At 40.4% G+C, this 23,340-nt stretch overlaps 2 protein-coding genes across 2 annotated transcripts; one reads left to right on the top strand and one right to left on the bottom strand.

The window, feature by feature from the left end:
* Nucleotides 1-2,345: 2,345 nt before the first annotated feature.
* LOC139446051 (mRNA cap guanine-N(7) methyltransferase-like) lies at nt 2,346-18,136 on the bottom strand. The gene is made up of 11 exons (XM_071227323.1): nt 18,122-18,136; nt 15,649-15,695; nt 15,149-15,287; nt 14,243-14,374; nt 11,615-11,739; nt 9,925-10,106; nt 8,762-8,932; nt 7,205-7,319; nt 6,373-6,492; nt 4,551-4,584; nt 2,346-3,812 (listed from the first exon to the last, which is right to left on the bottom strand). The coding sequence occupies exons 1-11, from the start codon at nt 18,129-18,131 to the stop codon at nt 3,652-3,654; spliced, it is 1,236 nt and encodes a 411-aa protein (XP_071083424.1). The 5' UTR covers nt 18,132-18,136; the 3' UTR covers nt 2,346-3,651.
* A 264-nt stretch (nt 18,137-18,400) lies between these two features.
* Nucleotides 18,401-23,340, top strand: LOC139446044 (uncharacterized protein C18orf19 homolog A-like). The gene is made up of 3 exons (XM_071227311.1): nt 18,401-18,629; nt 20,694-21,063; nt 22,822-23,340. Exons 1-3 carry the CDS (start codon nt 18,524-18,526, stop codon nt 23,153-23,155), a joined length of 810 nt encoding a protein of 269 aa, XP_071083412.1. The 5' UTR covers nt 18,401-18,523; the 3' UTR covers nt 23,156-23,340.

The raw sequence follows: 23,340 nt of genomic DNA, 5'->3' as shown, positions 1-23,340 counted from the left end.
CACTATGTCAGCCAGGCCATGGACACTGGGGTGCAGTGTAACACTATATCAGCCAGACATAACAGGTATAGACACTGGGGTAGAGTGTTACACTATGCCAGACAGACATATCAGGTATAGACACTGGGGTACAATGTTGCACTATGTCAGCCAGGATATAAACATTGGGGTACAGTGTTACACTATGTCAGCCAGGCCATGGACACTGGGGTACAGTGTTACACTATGTCAGCCAGGACATAGACACTGGGGTACTGTGTTACACTATGTCAGCCAGGATATAGACACTGGGTACAGTGTTACACTATGTCAGCCAGGATATAGACACTGGGTACAGTGTTACACTATGTCAGCCAGGATATAGACACTGGGGTACAGTGTTACACTATATCAGCCAGGATATAGACACTGGGGTACAATGTTACACTATGTCAGCCAGGATATAGACACTGGGGTACAGTGTTACACTATATCAGCCAGGATATAGACACTGGGGTACAGTGTTACACTATATCAGCCAGGATATAGACACTGGGGTACAGTGTTACACTATATCAGCCAGGATATAGACACTGGGGTACAGTGTTACACTATGTCAGCCAGGATATAGACACTTGGGTACAGTGTTACACTATGTCAGCCAGGATATAGACACTGGGGTACAGTGTTACACTATATCAGCCAGGATATAGACACTGGGGTACAATGTTACACTATGTCAGCCAGGATATAGACACTGGGGTACAGTGTTACACTGTGTCAGCCAGTTTATAGACACTGGGGTACAGTGTTACACTATGTCAGCCAGTATATAGACACTGGGGTACAGTGTTACACTATGTCAGCCAGGATATAGACACTGGGGTACAGTGTTACACTATGTCAGCCAGTATATAGACACTGGGGTAAAGTGTTACACTATGTCAGCCAGGATATAGATACTGGGGTACAATGTTGCACTATGTCAGCCAGGATATAGACACTGGAGTACAGTGTTACACTGTGTCAGCCAGGATATAGACACTGGGGTACAATGTTACACTATGTCAGCCAGGATATAGACACTGGGGTACAGTGTTACACTGTGTCAGCCAGTTTATAGACACTGGGGTACAGTGTTACACTATGTCAGCCAGTATATAGACACTGGGGTACAGTGTTACACTATGTCAGCCAGGATATAGACACTGGGGTACAGTGTTACACTATGTCAGCCAGTATATAGACACTGGGGTAAAGTGTTACACTATGTCAGCCAGGATATAGATACTGGGGTACAATGTTGCACTATGTCAGCCAGGATATAGATACTGGAGTACAGTGTTACACTGTGTCAGCCAGGATATAGACATTGGGGTACAATGTTACACTGTGTCAGCCAGGATATAGACACTGGGGTACAATGTTACACTGTGTCAGCCAGGATATAGACACTGGGGTACAGTGTTATACTATGTCAGCCAGGATATAGACACTGGGGTACAGTGTTACACTATGTCAGCCAGGATATAGACATTGGGGTAAAGTGTTACACTATGCCAGCCAGACATATCAGGTATAGACACTGGGGTACAGTGTTACACTATGTCAGCCAGGATATAAGCACTGGGGTACAATGTTACACTATGTCAGCCAGGCCATGGACACTGGGGTACAGTGTTACACTATGTCAGCCAGGACATAGACACTGGGGTACAATGTTACACTATGTCAGCCAGTATATAGACACTGGGGTACAGTGTTACACTATGTCAGCCAGTATATAGACACTGGGGTACAGTGTTACACTATGTCAGCCAGGATATAGACACTGGGGTACAATGTTACACTATGTCAGCCAGTATATAGACACTGGGGTACAGTGTTACACTATGTCAGCCAGGATATAGACACTGGGGTACAGTGTTACACTATGTCAGCCAGGATATAGACACTGGGGTACAGTGTTACACTATGTCAGCCAGGATATAGACACTGGGGTACAATGTTACACTATGTCAGCCAGGATATAGACACTGGGGTACAGTGTTACACTATGTCAGCCAGGATATAGACACATGGGTACAGTGTTATACTATGTCAGCCAGGATATAGACACTGGGGTACAATGTTACACTACGTCACACGATATAACTAGGTGCTGTCTCACCCTGTGGCCAATCAAGCGAATAGTACGAACCATACAAGGCTGGAAAATCAGAACAGGCTTTAGAGGCAATGCTGTTGTACTCCAACTTGTAGGTAAAACATGTACCAACAAGACATCACATGTAGATTGGAATGATAAAAAACAACAAATAACATTTTTACAATATAATTTATTTCATAATTCATAATGTGAGACATTTTGAAATGTTTGGTCTAAAGAAAATGTTATGTAACACTGGTGAAGCTAATGGAATATAGGATTCTGCTGTTAATTTACAGGATTGTATTAGTTACAAGTTCCTATTCTGACGTGTTGTGTGTTTGTTCAATCACGGAACCAAAGACTGTCATGTTCTGATAAGTTCAATTCACTGTATTGCACCTAGTATGGATTTTTACGAAGGTCAACTATCGGCAAATATATTTACACAAAATGACAACGGACCAGCACCTTCAGATCAGTAATCAGTCAGAACATGTTATGCTTAGGCTACTCTTCCTGGTAGCTACACACCAAACAGAAAACTTCCCGAATAGATTTCAACATGGTTGCCATGTAAACCAAAAAAACTCTTAATCGGAAAAAATATAAAAGTGGTTCTAGATTCACATATGAAAATGTGACTCGTTTATGGAAGATGATGATTGACTTGCCATGACCGAAATACATATTGGTTTAAGGGCGCTTGGAGCAGAAATATTATGGCATTGGTTGAAATTAGCTGACGATGGACACAACTGCAGAGTTACATCTGTGATCTAGATACAGAACTTTAGAAGCCAGTAAATCAGCAGTGGAATGGAATGTCTCTTGTTCCAAGAAAATGAAATTGTCATTGGTGTGTTCTGAAAATCCTGGGGATCAATATCACAACTGTTTTGATACTTTTGTTCAGCTTATATTGTTTTGACAGTTGTTTGATTATTTCATTGCAATCAGATCTACTACTCTGATACATTAGTTCTCTGTGTGAAGATCTGATGAAGAGATATTGTATCAGACAAAAATATATAATTGAAATGAGATCGGTTTAATTGTTAAGTGTAACAAGAGACACTGATATTACGGGTATAAATAACTGAGACTGATCCAACGTAAACATCATCGCACATCTTACAATTCTTCCAATATTTTTCTAACTCACCATACATGGAGCACAAATAAAGATATACCAACATACACCTTATACATCACATCACCGGTTAATTGACTTTCAGTGTTACCTCCGAAGTCTTCAGTGAATACAATACTATCAACAACAATATCAAGTTTCTTTTGCTTCTGTAAATATCAAGAAGCTCCAACTTACATTAGGTTATCTCAAGATGTCAAAGTTCATTGCCGAAGGTGCAGCATCATGGTTACAAGGAGGCTCGCACGGTAGATCCTGGCGTCATGGGCACTGGCTTTCCCATGATACAGTTGGGCAGGTGGAGCCCCAGGACCTGATGCTATCCCACTGTTCATCTCGGAATTTACACCAGAGTCTCCAGCACAGGCTGTCATTCGTTGACCTTCTGGGTTTTGAGTTGAGATTCGTCTTCAAGGGCCTCCTGTCCTTCCTCCAGCTTTCTCTTGGGGGCCTGGCGGGGCTCGGGTGTGGCTGCCTGGTCACCCCCATCCTCCTTATCCAGCTTCTTGAAGATGAAGGCGCAGTATATCGCTGAAACCAACACATATTGATGTCTATACCACATGTTGTTTTGTCAAACCCTGGTTATATTGTAGTACAATTCCCAGGGAAATTGTCCAAATTAACAAATTTCAGAATGTCCCTTTGTATAAATAATAGACCTTCCGATCAGTAAAGTTTTATTGGCTTAAAGCAAACTTTGATGATCCAATCAAAATATTTGATGCATATGTTTTTCAACTAATCAGATGCCAGGATTTTGAAGCGATTCAGCTTATTTTCTTTACCGCCTGTCTTAGTCAAACAGAACAACAGAAACACCCCCCCAAAACATGACAACATGATCCCCCCTTTTAGTGGTAGATGCCATGATGCTCAGAAATGACAGGGAGGTAAATATCCATAACGGAGCAGCTCCTTTTCAAGATACAGAAACCAGATATTCTTCTCTGAATGCTTATTTTGATCATATCAAGAAATTAGAAATCTCCATGCTCATTGGATACTTTACGCCAAGACCTGACAAACCTTCCATTGGAAGTTGCTTGGAGGTCACTTCAGATGAACTTTCTAATCAGCAGGGAGATTTCTAATCTTAAGTTTTCGTGAATCGCATTGTGTAACGAATGTGGCAGTTTGGTGTAAAAAAGGTCACCACATTGCATCTGTTTCTGTTCAGCTCCACGGCAACCAATCAAAGTGGACATTCATACAAGTCATGTCCACGGCATCATTGGCAATCCATAATTACATAAACATTCTACTTACTTGCTGCGTCCCACTCATCTTGAGACAGAGTACCCTGCAACAGAACACTTCATCTTTACTGTGTTGTCATGGTGAAGCATAGTGTGCCATAGTCACCATTGTCACCATAGTCACCATTGTCTATACTTCACAGGTTTGTATACACTACTCAGCTCCATCACCCTTTAAAATATATGGCTGACATGCAGTGTATATAACTGGTATGACTGCAGTAATTTGTTTCCTACTCACCCTAAACTCGCACCATTTTATCATCAAATTGTTGCATATTTTGTCCATTCTCATGGCACATTAATACACAAATCAACGGTCATGAGTGACATCATCCAGCTTACTCATACTTAGTGTGACCCTTCACAAAAGACCCGTGAAGATTCCGGGGTAGAATAGGTCTTCAGCAACCCATGCTTGCCGTAAAGGGCGACTATGCTTGTCATAAAAGGTGACTAACGGGATCGGGTGGTCAGGCTCGCTGACTTGGTTGATGCATGTCATCGATCCCAAGTGTACCTGGGTCGGGCCGGTACTGAGTAGGACCCGGGTACCCACAGGACTACACGGACCCCTGGTTAGTCACGTGATATATTGTTTAATGGCAAAGAATATCTAGAACTCTATGGTTACACTACAAGTAAAAAATGTTCGCATTTCTTTCTGACTACTGGTATGCCCCCATTCCTTCTGACTTTTCACATGGTTGAATAAAGATAAAACTTAAGTCAACAACAGTGTACGCATGACCAAGTCGTTTAAAAAATGTATCTGAATACGTTTAGCAAGTGCTGTGGCAAAATAAATCCCAATCGGACATTTTGTATCTCTTAAATTTAAAACCTACAGTGGGTCCCTGGGTAGGGTCGGGTAATAAGGGGGTGGGTAACCGGGTAGTAAATTTGGACTCGTCCCAGCCCTAGATGATGATAATGAAAACTACATGAGATAAGAGAAGTTATTGAATGTTCTAGCACCATACAGTTTCAACTCAGATGTAGGTGCAATTCGACTGTAAAACAAGAAACTTATGAATGAATTACAAAAAATCATGATGTCCCTTTGTATACCATGTATACATAATTGACCTTCCGATCAGTAAAGTTTTATTGACTTAAAGCAAACTTTGATGATCCAATCAAAATATTTGATGCATATGTTTTTCAGCTAATCAGATGCCAGGATTCTGAAGCGATTCAGCTTATTTTCTTTACTGGCTGTCTGAGTCACACAGAACAACAGAAAAAACAACCAAAACATGACAACATGTCCCTCCCTTTTTGGTGTAGATGCCATGATGCTCAGAAATGACAGGGAGGTGAATATCCATGACGGAGCAGCTCCTTTTCAAGATACAGAAACCAGATATTCTTCTCTGAACGTTTATTTTGATCATATCAAGAAATTAGAAATCTCCATGCTTATTGGATACTTTTCGCCAAGACCTGACCAACCTTCCATTGGAAATCGCTTAGAGGTCACTTCAGATGAAGTTTCTAAGCAGGGAGATTTCTAATCTGAAGTTTTCGTGAATCGCAGACCTTCATCTCTCCGGGCGGATGCTCTACCACTAGACTACAGAGGCGGTCTTATCTAACACATCTAACAACTAAACACAAATTGCCAAATCAAAAAATGCATCCCCTTTACCCCAAAGTGAGTGTTATTGATTAACCTACGAGCATTGGAATAGTGCTGACAATCCAAAGATTCAGGCAAATCTGTAACTTAAACACAGGTCACAGCCTGGACTACAGTAGCTGTTTTGATTCACAGATTCACATGTGTCTGGTCAACATACTGATATAACCAAATAAAGCAGGACACTTACCACTTTTGGTTTGCGACCCCGGTCTCCAGAGTCATCGCTTGCCTCGAGGAAACTCACAGCGTGCTTGTAGTTGTCTGCAACTGAGCTGACAAGATCTGTGCCCGAGTCTGCTGGGTAGGCCTATCGTAAGGAGAAAGTTCAATGGTACAATAAACAACATTTGATCCACGCAAATAGTGGGGATAGGTTCAAACAGATTGAATTGGGTGGTGGTCATCCTCGATCATCAAGTATATTTAGTGACCATTCTATTATGAAAAATACCCTAGGCCCATTGAAAATAGTTCAGGAGAAGATCCACACAGAGATGTACAGGAATGATCAATGGTGGTAAATCTTTGTCAAATGATAGAGCAAATCACTACAAAAATATAGTTTATTTTGCATTGGTAAGAAAACATACAAACTAATGGATAACAAGTTCTGGTTTAGAATGTTTAGTGAGTGAGTGAGAGAGTGAGTGAGTGAGAGAGAGAGAGTTGGGTTTAACGCCACTTTTAACAGTATTCCAGTTATATCACGGTGTGTCAGCTTGATGTGGGAGGAAAGCCCGAAATGATGCAGGTCTTAGATGTTTACCACTTTGGTGAAACCAATGAGCATGGGTATGGAGCTGACAAACCTAGACACATAATCGGGGCGAACCGGGGTTCAAATAGTGGCAGGTGGGTAGAGGGAATGTATACCAATAGAATGGAGATATAATACCCTAGATGATCAAGAATGGGTGTATGACACAATATGCACAAGTATTCTGATTTGGGTTTATTTCTCACAACCCCCTCCAGTGCAATGTGTTTATGTTTGTGATGGAACAGAGACATGTCCTTACCTCAAGTGCCTGCATCTTTCCCAGGAGGGACCGGCCCTCCCCATTTTTATTTTCTTCAAAGTAATCGGCAAAAGGTTTTCTAGCAATGAGTTTCATACCATACTTCTCAGCCATTCTGAAACATGATGTACGAAGCAGATGAGAGAGCTGCAGTGAGTGATAACACACAACATTAGAGAAGGGCTACTATGATCCAGGACCTGGGCCCACTTGCACAAAGCGATCTTAGCGCTAAGATGATCGTAACTCCCATACTTTAACATAGGCTTACGATAGTCTTGGCACTAAGATCGCTTTGTGCAAGTGGGCCCTGGTGTCGGTTCTTACAATCTAGGTCTACACCTTGTAAACAATGCCTTGGGCAACACTGATACACACTTTCTGTGTCAATTATATTTAATTAACTGCTTGCTTGTTCGAACACCCTACAATCATAATGAATGTAACGTTTTGCTTATACCTCATCCCAATACCTTTGAGTTTGGTGCTAAGGCACTGACCCTTAGATACAATGGGAAGGGCTGGGATGTTATTGAAAAAAATAAATATATATAAAAATATGCTGGGTCATTGTTTTAATAAAAAATATATCCCACCCATCAAATGGTCAATCCTGAACTTATTAAAAGGAATGAAAAACATGAGTTGACATGTTTGTTGTCATAATAACATTGGGATAACTAAATATTTTAAAAATTTGATGAAAATAGTTGATCATAGCAGGAACGTTAATTTTCAGTAGTCCGGATACAGAGCATCTTCTCGAGGAAAGACAGTTAACTGACTTTAAAAGTCCAGTTTCCACCTTTGCCGAACTAGGCTGGTATAACTGGGATCGATCGTAGCGCAACCAGTGGCTATTACCAGTTTTGTCCCTTCTTAGCCTCCCCTATGGACCAATCAGATTCCACCTCTCGTATCACTTGCGTTTGCTTCACACAAAATGGTGGCGCCTAGTCAGGATGATCTGATTGATAATCAAGATCTATATTGTGTCTTACATCGCGAAATGCATCAAATCACTTGAGCACCTTGATTAAAAAACATGAAAAGATTTGGAAAATATCTGCTGACGAGTTGGCGGTGCACATACTTTGCAAATCCTGCAATCGACCGAAATCTGCACGACAGTTTACGAACCGGATTTCGATTTTGGTGCGCGATTATGATTGGACTATGCATTGACTCGTTAGTCCAGCCAAAATGTAACTCCATAATACCAGCCTAGTTCGGCAAGGTTGGAAACTGGACTTTTATAGTCAGTTAACTCTCTTGCTTCGGGAAGATGGATACAGAGTTGCCATCTACCTAATGGTAAAACTGGTAGTCCACAAACAAACAAAACTTGTCCTTCCTGAATTTTACTCAGACTAGCGGAATTATGTTAATTTTGAAATTGGGGATGTGGCAGGCAGGGGAGTTAACACATAGTAAACAAGCATGCATGGATAAAAGAGTGAAATCCTTGGTCTGTCTGGAATTCCTTCAGCTTAAAATGCATTGGTACAACGTCCTAATAAGCAGAGTTGAATTGTAGATATGTCATTCTCCACTCACTTCTCTAAGACTGGGAAGTACACCAGGAACTCCGGACAGTCCACGACCCCCTCCAGATGGAAGTCATACTTGGCCCCAAACAGTGGGAAGGACTCCTTGCTGTCCGACTCAAACGTCACTCGGTAGACCTCGTTACCAAATGACTTGTCAGGGGAGTCCCTCAATCTCCGACTGGAACACAGATATGGGTCTCTCTTTAATTGAGTTTTGTTTAGTTTTTCCCCAAGTGACAGAGACGATGTGAGGGAAGTTTGTTATGTGGGATTCTCATTCCAGGGACTTATCTAGGATCCCAAACTTAGTTTGGTTTGGTTTGTTTGTTGTTTTACGCCGCACTCAGCAATATTCCAGCTATATGGCGGCGGTCTGTAAATAATCGAAACTGGACCAGACAATCCAGTGATTGATATCATGAGCATCGATCCACGCAATTGGGATCGATGACCTGCATCAACCAAGTCAGCGAGCCTGACCACCCAATCCCGTAAGTCGCCTTTTACGACAAGCATAGTTGCCTTTTACGGCAAGCATGGGTTGCTGAAGACCTATTCTACCCCAGATCTTCACGGGTCCAGTACCCATGGTCCAATATAATTGTCCTAAATTCAGAGGTATTCTAACACTAGATTTTAACATTGCATTCAATGCAATAATGTTAAAGCTATATTGGTGCTGTTATCAGTGAAATAAGAACACCTCTACAAAGCCATATCCAGTTTGAATTAGGAGATGGTTTATTCCAATTTGGGAATTTTACACTTGCTACAAACTTGGGGCTGCATGTAGGCCTCTAAACAGGTCTAGATAAATTCCTGCAAGACATGTGAAGATCTGGTGGAATGATTAATAAACATGACCGCCTAAACTGGGGGCTTATCATGTAATATGTCAGCACCCTTTTAGAAGAATTTAACACGGAGACCTAGTAAGGGCTTGCTACTCATAAATAACAGTCCTCTCTAAAATAAAACATTTACAATTCTCCCAGGTAAATTACAGTTTGTGTTAGCCTTCCACAACAGGGGTCCATTCCAGAAAGTGATCGTAGCAGTGAAGTGATCGTTACTCCCATACTTTAACATAGACTTACGACTGTCGTAGCTACGATCCATTTGTGGAACGGGGCCCTGAATCCATAACCTCTTATACAATGCTGCACTCACATCAATTCAAATGAGTTGGGCGTGGTTCCAATGAAGTATCCTCCTGGACAGAGACACTCGCAGGCATTCTGGAGCATCATCTCCACCTGTGGCAGACTCTCGAAGCAATAGTGGAATGAGAACTGGCAGCTCACCACATCAAACAAGATAGACGGGTCCTTGTAGCGGTCCCGTAGCCGTACCTAAACGTCAGTTGTCATGGAAACAAGAGTGAATATGTGGTTCCTACATTTCAGAGATTTATCTAGGATTCCAAACTAAGCAGACATGGCAGGCAAATTGGGAACAAATATTTTGTACCAAATTGGGATTTTTAAAAGTTGTTATTTTAGAGGTATTTTTATATTTCATTGTATCATTGGACTCTTTCTCTTTTTGGCCTATTATCAGTAGAATTTAAGTCACCTCGACCAGCCATCACATTAGTTGTAGCTGCATTACTTGAAACAGGAACTTTGGGAATTTTTACTGACAACAGCTGCAGACTGGGTACAGAAAATAGGCCTCTTAGTAGTTCCAGTTAAATCTCTGCACATTTGTTACAATAATACTTTGTTTATTTGTCTTTGGAACATTGATGACATTAGTATTTCTCCCGAAAGAGCAAAACAGTGATCGAGTGAGCGTCAGTGACTCGAATATGACAAACCTGTGCCCACTTGCACAAAGCTATACAACATTAACAATCCACAACAGTTTGAAGCTAAAATCAGTTTGTGTGTCTATTCACCATCTGAATGTTATATGCAGGGCAGTCAATGCGGACATCAAAGGGGCCATCATATCCCCTTCACATGGTTTGTTTGGTTTGTTTGTTGTTTAACGCCACACTCAGCAATATTCCAGCTATATGACGGCGGTCTGTAAAATAATCAAGTCTGGACCAGACAATCCAGTAATTGATATCATGAGCATTGATCCACGCAATTGGAATCGATGACATGCTTCAATCAAGTCAGCGAGCCTGACCACCCGATCCCGTTAGTCACCTTTTACGACAAGCATAGTCGCCTTTCACGGCAGCATGGGTTGTTGAAGACCTATTCTACCCTGGATCTTCTCGGGTAACATCTTTTCTTATGCTTACAAAACATTAAAACATTCAGGGTATTACTGGATGCAAAATATTGCATCCTACATGCATTATTGGTGAGTGTTGATGCAATAAGCTTGCAATGTGAATCCAATGGGATGCAAAGATATATTTACAGCCATGTTAATTAAGGCCATGCACACTTGCATGCATGTTTACTGTCCATTTAACAGTCAATTACGTTTCGCTTAAAAACAAGAAAAGTCTCCTAAAAGCGAAAGCCTTCACAAATTATAAGTATGTTTTATCTGCTGTTGGTATTGTTGTGACCTTGAAGCCCTATTTTCATGCCCCCTACCCCACCACCCCAACTTCTATCTTCCACCCCTCATTATTATTGGGCATCCCCAGGGCTCAAAAGTGGTAAGAACCAGGTGACTCCCCATACAACAACCAACTATTTTACAAACTTTTTCCATTCATCTATTTATGTACGTTAAGTCTACCACTCCCTCTTTCCCAGTACATATCTGTACATATCATAACTGTATCCGTGGTTGTCCTTTCAGACACATCCAAGAACAGGGTGGAGTATTTGGGAGCTATTCTGCTGTACAAGCCCCAGGTGTAAGAATTTGGAGCAGATGTCACATGTACCTTGGTACAATCTGCAGCAATAAACTCAGCCTGGAATATTTTCTGTGGGTATCGGTCTCGATTGTTCCTGTCAATCATCTCCTGGTAGCGAGATTCACACTGTTCCACAGACGTCGCCGCAATATCTGGCAACAAATTTGAAGACTACTGAAGGCCTCAAAGTTGCGACTAATACGGTCGCCAATTCGACCTAAATTTCAATTTGTTTACTGTCTTAAACTCAGGGGTAGCCAAATGACTACCCTGAAAATATCTTACAATAACAATAACAAAAACAATAACAGCTGATTGTGGAAAACATGTCTGCCAATAATTGTACTTGCGTATAAGTCCATCTAAAGTCAACAAGGAACAGAAATACATAAATATTAATGTAATTAGTATTTTATTCCAGTTGACAATGCTCATTGGATAAGGAAGGATATACCTAAATAATCTAGTAGCATTAATTGCATCATTGTTTGAGTCACAAATAACAAAAGTCAAGTACAGTTTCCACTAATATACAATTTCAAGACAAGTTGGTTGGTTTGTTCTTTAATGCTGCACTCAGCAATATTCCATCTACAGTCTAGTCCCGTTGATCGGACATCGATGTTTGCATATGATTATGTCGGATTAACAAGTATTCGTTGCAAATTAGCTCTGTCGGAGTCGGAGTGCGAGACTTTCGGATTAACAGGTCTAAATAGCACTGATTTAATCGGTTCCCATCTTTAGTGTCGGATTAACGTGTCGGATTAACTAGACTGTATATGACGGCTTCAAGACTAGTGCCATGACTTGTACTAATTATGGTAGTTATTTGATAAAAGATGATTTCAAATGCTTTTGGGTACCTACAATATTGGCTTGACTTCTTGATTTTACCACTTGCTACCTGGAAAAAAATGCTTGTAGCCATATAGCTACTGAGTAAAAATTTAAACTTTGAAGCCTGAAAGCAGTCGTAATTAATCCAAGTCATCCCTTGCTCATATTACAGACTGAATACGGCTACCTTCGACACCTGGCTTAACTAGTAGTTTGTACCATAACTTTTTCACTTGGCCACATTTGAATACAAGATATATTAGTCATACATCATACATGTGTTACAAAATGAACAGAACCCCATTTAAATATGCCTACCCTAAAGCAGTCTTTGGCGTAGTCCGAGGGGTAAAAAAAAAGAGCAATTTCATGTAAAAGAGGATTATGTCAACAGGACAAGTTGTTCCCTGTGTTCACCGCGAAGATCAATCGATAAAATGACCTGCGTGTGTCTTAACATATCAACCACTCAGACACCTTGTATCACTGAGTTATTTATATGCTTATATGTAATGTTGGGAGATCTAATGTCTGAGTTATATTTTAGTGTTACGATATTGCAATTCATATTTTATTATTAGCGGTATGTAAGGACAAGTTATGTCCCTTTAATGGAAGTAAAAATGAGAGCACATGTGATGAAAAATAAAGGGTGCGATGAGGATCAATGTGTCAGGACTCTGCGACTGCGATACCCTTTCATCTTGTCAAGTGGATCTGTATGATATGTGGTACTCATGAATCCTTACAATGTTTTTATGCAATCTCATTAAAATCAGATCTTAGTTCTCGCTGCCCCTAAACAAAGATCTGAGGACATCCCATTAGGGTCAGGTCAGAACGACCTTTCATCCAACCAATCAGAGCGACGCTTACCAGATCATGAAAGTGACAGTCGGAATGTGATTTCTAATCATGCAACCTCGAAAACTTTAACAGGGGGTCTTTCGAACGATAGTTACGTGCTTAATGACTTAATCTTTACAATCTAGTCCATCTATTACCCATTCCAGAATGTTCTGTTTATCAGCCGTCATATAGCTGGAATATTGCTGAGTGCGGCGTTAAACAACAAACCAAACCAAAACCAATCTTTTGATCAGGTTTCAAATTTGAAATTGAGAATTTGTCAAAATATGTTTTGAAGTGTAGTTGCCAATTTGAAATTAGTGCCCTAAAGCACGAGAAAACTGCTCTCTGATTGGCTAATGTCGACTTCTTGTCAGTCATTCCTTTAGGCCGGTCAAAGTTCGTGCAAGGTTGGTCTGATGTGACCCATAAAGGGATGTCCTCAGGTCTTTGTTTAGCAGTAGCGAGAACTAAGATCTGTTTTTAATGAGATTGTGTTTTTATGGGGCTAACAATGATGGGTTTCAGTAACAAAACCATAAACCTGTATGAAGTGTGTTGCGTCCATGGTTACATCATGAAGAGTATGGAACATCATGTAGACGAGTGAAATAAACTTAATTCATCAAATCAAGAACCGTTACACACTATCTGAATTGAAAGCATGGTACTCATTTGACAGCAGTGTGACTGTAAACACGATCGAATGCTTCACGTCACCGTTGCATTAACAATTTGTTTTCCGTGATATTTTACACATGTAAATAAATTGTGAAAAATATGACCAAAATTGTAATTTGGGGGAGGACAAGCATAACAGCATAAGGCTCAAAATCATCATTATTACATCAAAAGACACAGAGGTTGGTATTACTGCTGCAGCATTGGGTACTTTTGAAATTGTACTGAATTAGTACACTGTTCAAGACAAAGTAAACTGAAGAGTATGATAATGTAAACCATTACCTGCACATGCCAGTCGGTCAATTCTTCCCTTTTTCCATTTGAGTAGATCACCTCCCTTGCCTGAGCAAAGGTCAAGGACGTTTATAGTCTTATTTGGAGGGCTTTCCTTCTTCAGTCTCTTCAAAGTGTCACCTTTTGATAAAAAGCAGTTCTTTTATAGAGTATCAGGATGGGATGAGATGGGATGGGATGGGATGGGATGGGATGGGATGGGATGGGATGGGATGGGATGGGATGGGATGGGATGGGATGGGATGGAATGGGATGGGATAGTGAGTGAGAGTATGGTTTTACGCAGCTTTAAGCAATATTCCAGCAAAATCACGGCGGGGGACACCAGAAATGGGCTTCACACATTGTAACATTATACCCATGTCGGGAATCGAACCCGGGTCTTCAGCGTGACGAGCGAATGCTTTAACCACTAGCGGTCTAGGATGGGATGGGATGGGATGGGACGGGAGGGGAGGGGAGGGGAGGGGAGGGGAGGGGAGGGGAGGGGAGACGATATTTTGAGGTTATTTCATGGCAGTTTTCATATCATGCCCCATATCAGCCCCAGTAAAACAGTTTCAATGATGATTAGCATGATGAGGACAGAACATGTTAAATTTTCAGATAAGACTGAAAAATTAAAAGTTTCAAAATAGAAACACAACACCTCTGCATGAAAGTACTTAGGGGGAAAAGACAGCTGTATGACAGCAACTAGACGCCCCAGGGGTCATTTCCACTTAATATATATTAAGCCAATCCATCACCACAGCAGCTATATAATTCACAAAACATCTAATGGAAAGACATAACAGATGATGTGCCACAACATCATCTACCTTGAACTTCCAGTTGAGGTGAGCTAACAATCTGTGACACGTAAAATTCTATCAATAAAAACTACAAACTTACCAATTAGTATGCTTTTTGTCCAGTTGTTGAAATTTCTCAAGTAAAAGATTCGACTCTGTGTTCTCGATTGCAGACCAGCCTCCTGTAACTCATTGTAGTGCTTGGCCACTGTGTGGGTCAAGTCCTTCTCATCCTTGTCCTACAGGGTAGAACAACGGTCAGTTCACTTAAGTCTACACTGAAAACATGTTCATCTCCTAAATTCTTAAGAATTAATGAGAACATGGGTGTCCCAGTTGTCTAAGACATTGCAATTGGCTATGCAGAGTTGCATCCCTTGGGCATCCCAAAAACCTATGATCATGGGTTTGGATCGTAGTTCATATTTCACTCTTCATGAAAACATGTATACATTATAGGTACTTCTTAAAATGTTTAAAAAACACTTGCACCAAATGGATCCAACATTTCTTGATAAACACTGAGTGATCGTAATGAATATATATCGTAAGGAATGATAACTGAGAAATGAGACATATAATTCATTTTCATTCAATCACCTTTTGAGATGAACCTTCACCAACTTGAGCAGTTTCTTGGGATATATCTGAAAATGAAATAAATAAACATTCAATAAACATTTATCACATCTGATTTGTTTATTGTCCTGAATACTCACCATTGAAATAATGAACATCAATAACATGATATCTACCAGGTAACTGCTTGACCTTTCATACAACTATGCACATTCTAACAAATATGAATACAATTAAAGATCTCTAATTTTCTTTCTTAGATATCGTTTGACTATCTCCATGGTCTGATGCTAGAGAGTCTTCACGGAGAGAAGAAGGTCGTGCGTACGATCCATGGCCGGGTCATGCCAAAAGATGTTAGAAGATGATACTTGATGTTACCCTGCCTGACTCGGCATTGACTAGCTAAAACAATGACTGGTCGGCTCGGAGTCAGTATACTGTGTCTGAGTGGGGTATTCATGTTTAACTGCAGCATGGTATCTTATTTGGCTAGCACTTTAAAAATCAGCATTAGTCCGGACTAGTACAAGTACAGGCACGCATGCACATCGGTATATACAGTGATATAAGTGCAATTATCTTGAACACAATGTTAAACCACATTTCACCTCACCTCTTAGAAATCTCAAATTTTAACTCATTTTCTTCTCATATCTACACCATCGTAATTTACCACCAGTATATCAGATTATTCACAGCAGTAGAGTTCATGTATGTGATACCTGCATTAGTAAATATAGATGTTCTGTGTACATGGTGTAGATGAGGTAACTTATGATATTATCATGCATATTCATAACCGAAAGTGGTCTACTTTATTATGATGAAAAGGCATGTTTTCTTGTCCATAGTTTTATCATAGAATATATAAATTCTAAAAAATGATTAAAAATAATATGTCATTGATCATCATAAATAGGACAGTTTATGATAAAATGTTCCCAATCTTCAATAGGGAGGGGAAAAAACTGAATACGCTATGTACAAGCACAATTTTGGGACAACAGCCCCATTCACAAAGGTAATAAACCCGAGCGGACCAAGATATTTTCTGTGTGAGTGTGGAATAGATCCTTCTTATACATCTTATATGACCGGAGTTGGTTTCCATATTCTGTCTTGGTGTTGTCTCAGAGCTTGCAAAACCAGTTTACTTCATCATGTCTTCTAAGCAGTTTCTGCACTTCCTTCATAGTTGTCTTATGGTGGGGCGGTCGGGTAGCCTAGTGGTTAAAGCGTTCGCTCGTCACGCCGAAGCCCCGGGTTCGATTCCCGACATGGGTACAATGTGTGAAGCCCATTTCTGGTGTCCCCCGCCGTGATATTGCTGGACTATTGCTAAAAGCGGCGTAAAACCATACTCAGTCAGTCAGTCAGTCTTATGGTATTTAGAAGGTGTTCTGATAATCCAAGCTTCTTTGTAAGTTTGTCCCCTCCAGTGATTGACATCGTGAGCATCATTCCGCGCAATTGCAATATAATGACATGCATCAATAATGACATGCATCAACCATGTCAGCGAGCCTGACCACCCAATCCTGTTACGGCAAGAATGGGTTGTTGAAGACTTATTCTACCCCGGATCTTAGTAGATCTAGTAGTAGCAGTATTAGTAGTAACCACTTTCACTGTAAAAAAAAAACAAGATAAAAAACCCACATACTGGATAACAGATGATTAGTGATGACAATTTTTTCCTGCACCCGTTTTGATAATACGTATTGCACATCGTTTTTGCGTATCGCCGTAAGTATTGTTTAAGGCTTCAGGTCTGTCTTAGACAAAGACATAAATCTTGGGGTTCTAAGATACCACAAACAGTGAGTTTGGTGGACATGCTTTACGCAGTCGGCAAGATGGCGGAACACCCTAAAGTTGTGACGTCATACACATGACGTTATACAAATGACGTCATACACAAATGCTGCTAGTAGTGAGACTACTTGTCACAGGTATCGCATAGGAAAAGGCGCTCTAATACCTAGGCCTAGAGCATACTGGTAGAAAAAAGCAGCGTTAGAAATTGGCACTAGTCCTGTAGTCCTTACCAAACTGCCCAATAGTAAAGGTATCCTAAGGACTAGTAGAAATTGGCCCATTTTAATGGTATTGCTATGTATGTTATCATTATAAGGACTAGTGGACAAAACATGTTAGTTTCTAACCCTGAAAAATGTTGTGAAATAACGTACGTTGGTTGGGGGCTTACACCGTTCGTTAGTTAAACTAAATTAGCGTTCAGTACAGATGAGGTTCTGATAGTGATACCGATAGGCCGGTTTTGCTTGTGGAATCCTTTCCAGTCATTGTCTAAAACAGTTTTGTGGTCATAGATCAAATTTAGAAACATCGCAAAACTATGCATGTAAAATATGTTTCTCACATTTTTACTGACATGTGGACCATTCGCCTATTAATGCCTATAACAATTTTATGGCAGGACCTCTAAACATTAATACTGTAACAATTTTCACATCTATGTTTTCCTTACCGCTCGCCATGCTTATGGAAACTAAATGAATTACGGTTGTCGTATATCACACCTTTTTAAAAACCCCGACTAATATTGAAGGATTTAATCGGTATTTTCCTTTATTTAACATTAGTAGACAAACCAATGACGTGATTATACAGTTATATAACAAATGATAGTCTAATAAACGAATGACAATATGTTGTTAATTATCAGTAGAACCGAGTTATGGCATTACTGGTTTATTTAGCTGACGCCTAAGAAACTTTGCGCTGTTATAAACACTACAGACAGGACCCAGTGGCCTTTAGATTGCATGACATGAGGCATGTGGAGCTAGAGGTCGAAGTTAGCCTGGAAAACAATCCTGATTAGAATCTGTCTAGTGTCGATAAGGTAGCACATGTCAGCGCAGTAACGATGGCATCATTTCGATGCATAGCTCTCACGCCAAACTTGAGGTTTATTGTCAAAAGTTACTCATCAGGTTTTACGAACAATCTTCCAAAGCTTTTGGACGTTGGAGGTAAGTCTTCATACTGGCTCAGTGGTAGATAAATGATCGATTTATGCCATGTAACTACAAGTATATTTGACGAGGTAATTTCACCGTTAGTTTATGATTTTGTCAGCTGGTTATATCTATCTGTTTGTGTTTTATAATGTCAGTGATGATCAAGTGTTCAGGAAACGCATGTTTTCAGATGATAACATCACCATCATTATTTCATCATGATGATTTTGTCTGAACTTTCAAATGTAATACTACTTGCATTAATTACAGGGTCAAATTTGAGCTTAGGGGCACTAGTGCTAATTTGGTGACATATGAATTTCCTGATTTACAAAGAATGTTTTAAGAAGGCATGATTGATAAGCTCATGCAGTGACTGTTGCATAATAATTGCCTGTTGCTAAAATAGAGCAGATAAATACCATTATCTTTAGATTTACTTTACGATGAACATGGAACTTACTGACAATCATTTAATATGTTTATCCGATACTGGACCTGTTTAATGTTGACACAGCACCAACTCATTTCTTTCAAACCTACCTTTCTTCCAGCACCAAAAAATTACAAAAATGTCCCAATACAGAATATGTAAACACTTTTTGGCGAAACAATGCCTTGTGATGTCAGGATAGCAACGGTGATCCTTGGAGTCATAGAGTGTGTCCCCTCACTGATCCATCAGCTCGACACGCAACATTAATCATTAATTATTTGTTTGTTGTAATTGCAGTGTTGTTAGCAAATATTCCAGCTATATAATGGCGGTCTGTAAATATTCGAGTCTGGATCAGACAATCCAGTGATTGATATCATGATCCACACACCTGGGATATGATAACATGCATCAACCAAGTCAGCAAGCCTGACCACCCGAGCCTGTTACTCGCCTCTTACAGCAAGCAAAGGCTCCTTTTTCAGCAAGCATGGGTTGTTGAAGACCTATTCCAACTCAGATCTTCATGGGTGTCATTGAATAAACCCAGCGATATTGAGAGTTTACAGCATACTGTTGGCCATCTTTTGCATCAATCAATTAGGTTTGTAATGACAACAAGGGGTAAGACTAAAGAGCTATGCAGAGGGCCTAAGGGGGTTAACATGGTTAAATACACATTGATTCATAAACATATAAAATGTTAAGCAGGATGAAATGGTATGGTGTCAAATATTTTGTCAACAGGAAACTGTCATGCAACTTCCTACCAAGGCACTTTTACTTAGTCAATTTGTTCAGAAATAATTCAAAAGCTGACTCACCCTTCTGAAATCAGTAGCCATGCCTATCTTCATGACCCGTGAAGATCTGGGGTAGAATAGGTCTTCAGCAACCCATGCTTGCCGTAAAAGGCGACTATGCTTGTTGTAAGAGGCAACTAACAGGATCGAGTGTTCAGACTCGCTGACTTGGTTTGATGCATGTCATCGATCCAAATTGCGTGGATCGATGCTCATGATATCAATCACTGGAATGTCTGATCCTGATTCGATTATTTACAGACCGCCGTCAAATAGCTGGAATATTGCTGAGTGCGGCGTTAAACATGTTAAACAAACAAACCAAACCAAAACTATGGTTCACGTTATCCTTACAGTGTTTCCTCCCAAAGAATTATTAAATACCATGTCAGTCATGTGACTTGTGAATTCAATGTCTGACGACTGTAGCTGTTGTCAGCTTGCGCCATATCGGGTCATTCCTCACCACTTGGTATCCTGTAAATTATGGAATGGTTCAAGTGTGCCAAATGGCATCAGGACTACTCGTAAGTGTCCATAGACTAAAGCTACAAGGCAGCATGGATATTCGTAACCTTGCAAGTGTTTTGTCGCCATTTCTACCATTTCTGTTCACTTCCGCTGTAGCCATTTAGGCATGTTTAGATAAATGTGCACTCAGATTAACAGTGTAGACCTAGCTTGCTGGTCAAGAAGTCTGAAAGTTGCAAGTTCAAGTCTTATGTATTCTCATTAAAACTGGTTGCTTGTCTTATTGACAAGTGACCTATGACAGAGATCGCACTCACAACATGTTGCGATGCTGAAATCTTAAGATGCTTATTCTTTCTTTTTCAGTTTGTGCAGCATTTCCAAGCACCCTGAACAGTCAGTTCATTTCGTCAAGAAACTTGTCAACATCGCCATTGTTGCAATCAAGTCTTCTTCATGACAGTAAAGGCTTGTTTTCCCCTTTCTCTAAACAGTCAGTCCTAGAAACTCTGCCTGTTGGTGTGAGTCACTTTAGCACCAGTCACAAGTTGGTTGCGAATGAGAAAGGAACAGATGAGACTAAAACCCAGAAAGTAGGTGAGGAAAAAGATGACAGTACACTGACAGTGTTCCAGCGATTCAAGAAAACCTATAGAGAGCATGGGAAGATCCTAATAGGTGTGCACTGTGTGACTTCTGTGGTCTGGTTCGGTTCCTTCTACATGGCTGCAGTCAGGTGTGTACTGTCGACTCTCACTTATGTTTTGCGTACTCTTCCGATTTTTACAGGAAAATACCTGTTGGTTGGAAAAAAAAAATCCCAAACAACATTTCTGATTTTTATTTTAATTCACAGTCACTACAAGTATGGTATAAAAAAGCAACATTCTCCTGTTACTACATGAAAATCATGTTTGTTTGTTTATTAAACATTAATTATTTATCAGTGATTATTAATAATAGTGGGTCATTTTCAGAAAGTATCTTTTTGATGCAATATGCAATCAGCTTGATAAATATAGGGACAAATGCAGAATTTATTTTTCCATTTCAATAAAATCCAACAGTCGGCGGATCCGTAAAGCATGTAAGAAAGAAATGTGACTTAGTATGAGGGTCAGAGCCTCAATTTTGGAATGGGTGCTGCCCTGCACACAAATAACAGAGGGGGCATGGGTGGCCCAGTTGGCTAAGGCGCCGTGACTCGCAGTGCAGAGTTGCGTCCCTTGGGCACGTCAGAAATCTATGAATGTGGGTTTCGAATCCCGGGTTCGCCCTGATTATGTTTCCAGGTTTGTCAGCACCATACCAAAGTGGTAAACGTCTGAGACCTGCATCACTTTGGGCTTTTTTCCCACATTAAGCTGACACACTGTGATATAACTGGAATACTGTTAAAAGCGGCGTTAAACCCAATTCACTCACTCACAAATAACAGAAATAAAGGGTGTGTTATTACCATAATGCCAAGGAGTCTAATTTACCTGTTTATGAGACTTAGATACAATTTCTACTCTCCCCTTTAGGTCAACTTAAAGTATCAAGTGACCCTAGTCTATTGCTCATCCATGTTGATGATGGTGATTGACAGATGATGATAAAATGTTTGCACAATGTTTGTATCCCTTTAGTCAATTACTATTTATGTCAACATAACCCCAAAAGCACTGAGAGAATCAAGAACTAAGCAAATCTTAAATGTCACCAGATGAGAGAGGCCTGCTGTAAGGTAGCAATTGTTCTGAGAGTTTGTGGGATTGGCAAGTTTTTATCCATATCTTGGTTTGAAGTATGACATCCCATGTGGGGTTAAACAAACAATCAAAACAATGGAAGCTGTACAGTGATGATATGTTTGCTGTATGCTGCTGACGAGTATGGCATAAGCCCCTAGGGCCACACATTTTTTTGTTTGTTTCACAGGCCCCCTGCCCCTACTGAATCTCTCCTTGCTTTTTGCTTGCTTGCTTGTTTGTTGTTTAACACTGCACTCAGCAATATTCCAACTGTAGAATAATTGAGTCTGGACCAGATGATCCAGTGATTGACATCATGAACTGCAACTGGGTTACGATGACATGCATCAACCAAGTCAGCGAGCCTGACCACCTGATACCGTTGGTCACCTCTTCCGTCAAGCATAGTCATCTTATACAGCAATCATGGGTTGCTGAAGCCATAGTCTAACCCGGATCTCCATGGGTCACTGAATGTCACCAGGCCAGAAAAAAATTCAACATAAAAATATTTATTTATCTCCCACTAGTAACACTATCAGTGATCCAAGATGCCAGCTGCAGTTTTAACTCCAGTGCAGAATGACTTTCATATTAATAAATAAATAATTGATTTGGTATTTATTTTTATTTCGACCGACCTTGTGTGGAAAAGCTGGAATAAATTCGGAAAATTTAAAATAAAAAAGTGTGGCCTTAGTTAGTCACTCGTTCTCAATGTGGGTTTCTGTTGTGATGTGTTATTCCTTTCATTGCAGTGGAGTAGACATTGTGCCACTGATGGAACAACTGGGACTGAGCGAGACTCTGATTAAACCCTTCCGCGCCGGGGGCCTGGGGTTCGTGGCCTTGGCCTACCTGATGTATAAGCTGGCCACACCCGCCCGCTACACAGTGACTCTTGGGGGGACCAACATGGCCATACGCTATATGCGTCGCTCAGGAAAAATGGAACCCATCGCAGAAGGCGAAAAGATTAGGAACCTGTACAAAGCTGGCAAAGTGGAATTCAAAGATCGTCAGTTGACTTTCAGAGAAAGACGGAGTGTTATAATTAGGAACCGGAAATTATCTCGAGATAAAGAATCGTGATATTCATGGAAAAATGTATCATCTTGGTGAAAACAAACATTGTTTATTCTCTGAAACACATTATCAGCACAATGCCAAAATATATCTGTATTACAATTCTGCTTTTTCAGCTTTTTGTCTCAATCATGGAGGCCTGTTTTTTATTTGGAAGACTACCATCTTGTATGTAAGGAGTTGCTACTTAT

Source organism: Haliotis cracherodii, unplaced genomic scaffold (assembly GCF_022045235.1).
Source record: "Haliotis cracherodii isolate W230 unplaced genomic scaffold, xgHalCrac1.p SCAF_10, whole genome shotgun sequence".
Lineage (NCBI taxonomy): Eukaryota > Metazoa > Mollusca > Gastropoda > Lepetellida > Haliotidae > Haliotis > Haliotis cracherodii.
Note: the sequence above shows the minus strand (reverse complement) of the source record. Positions and strands in the feature narration are given on the sequence as shown.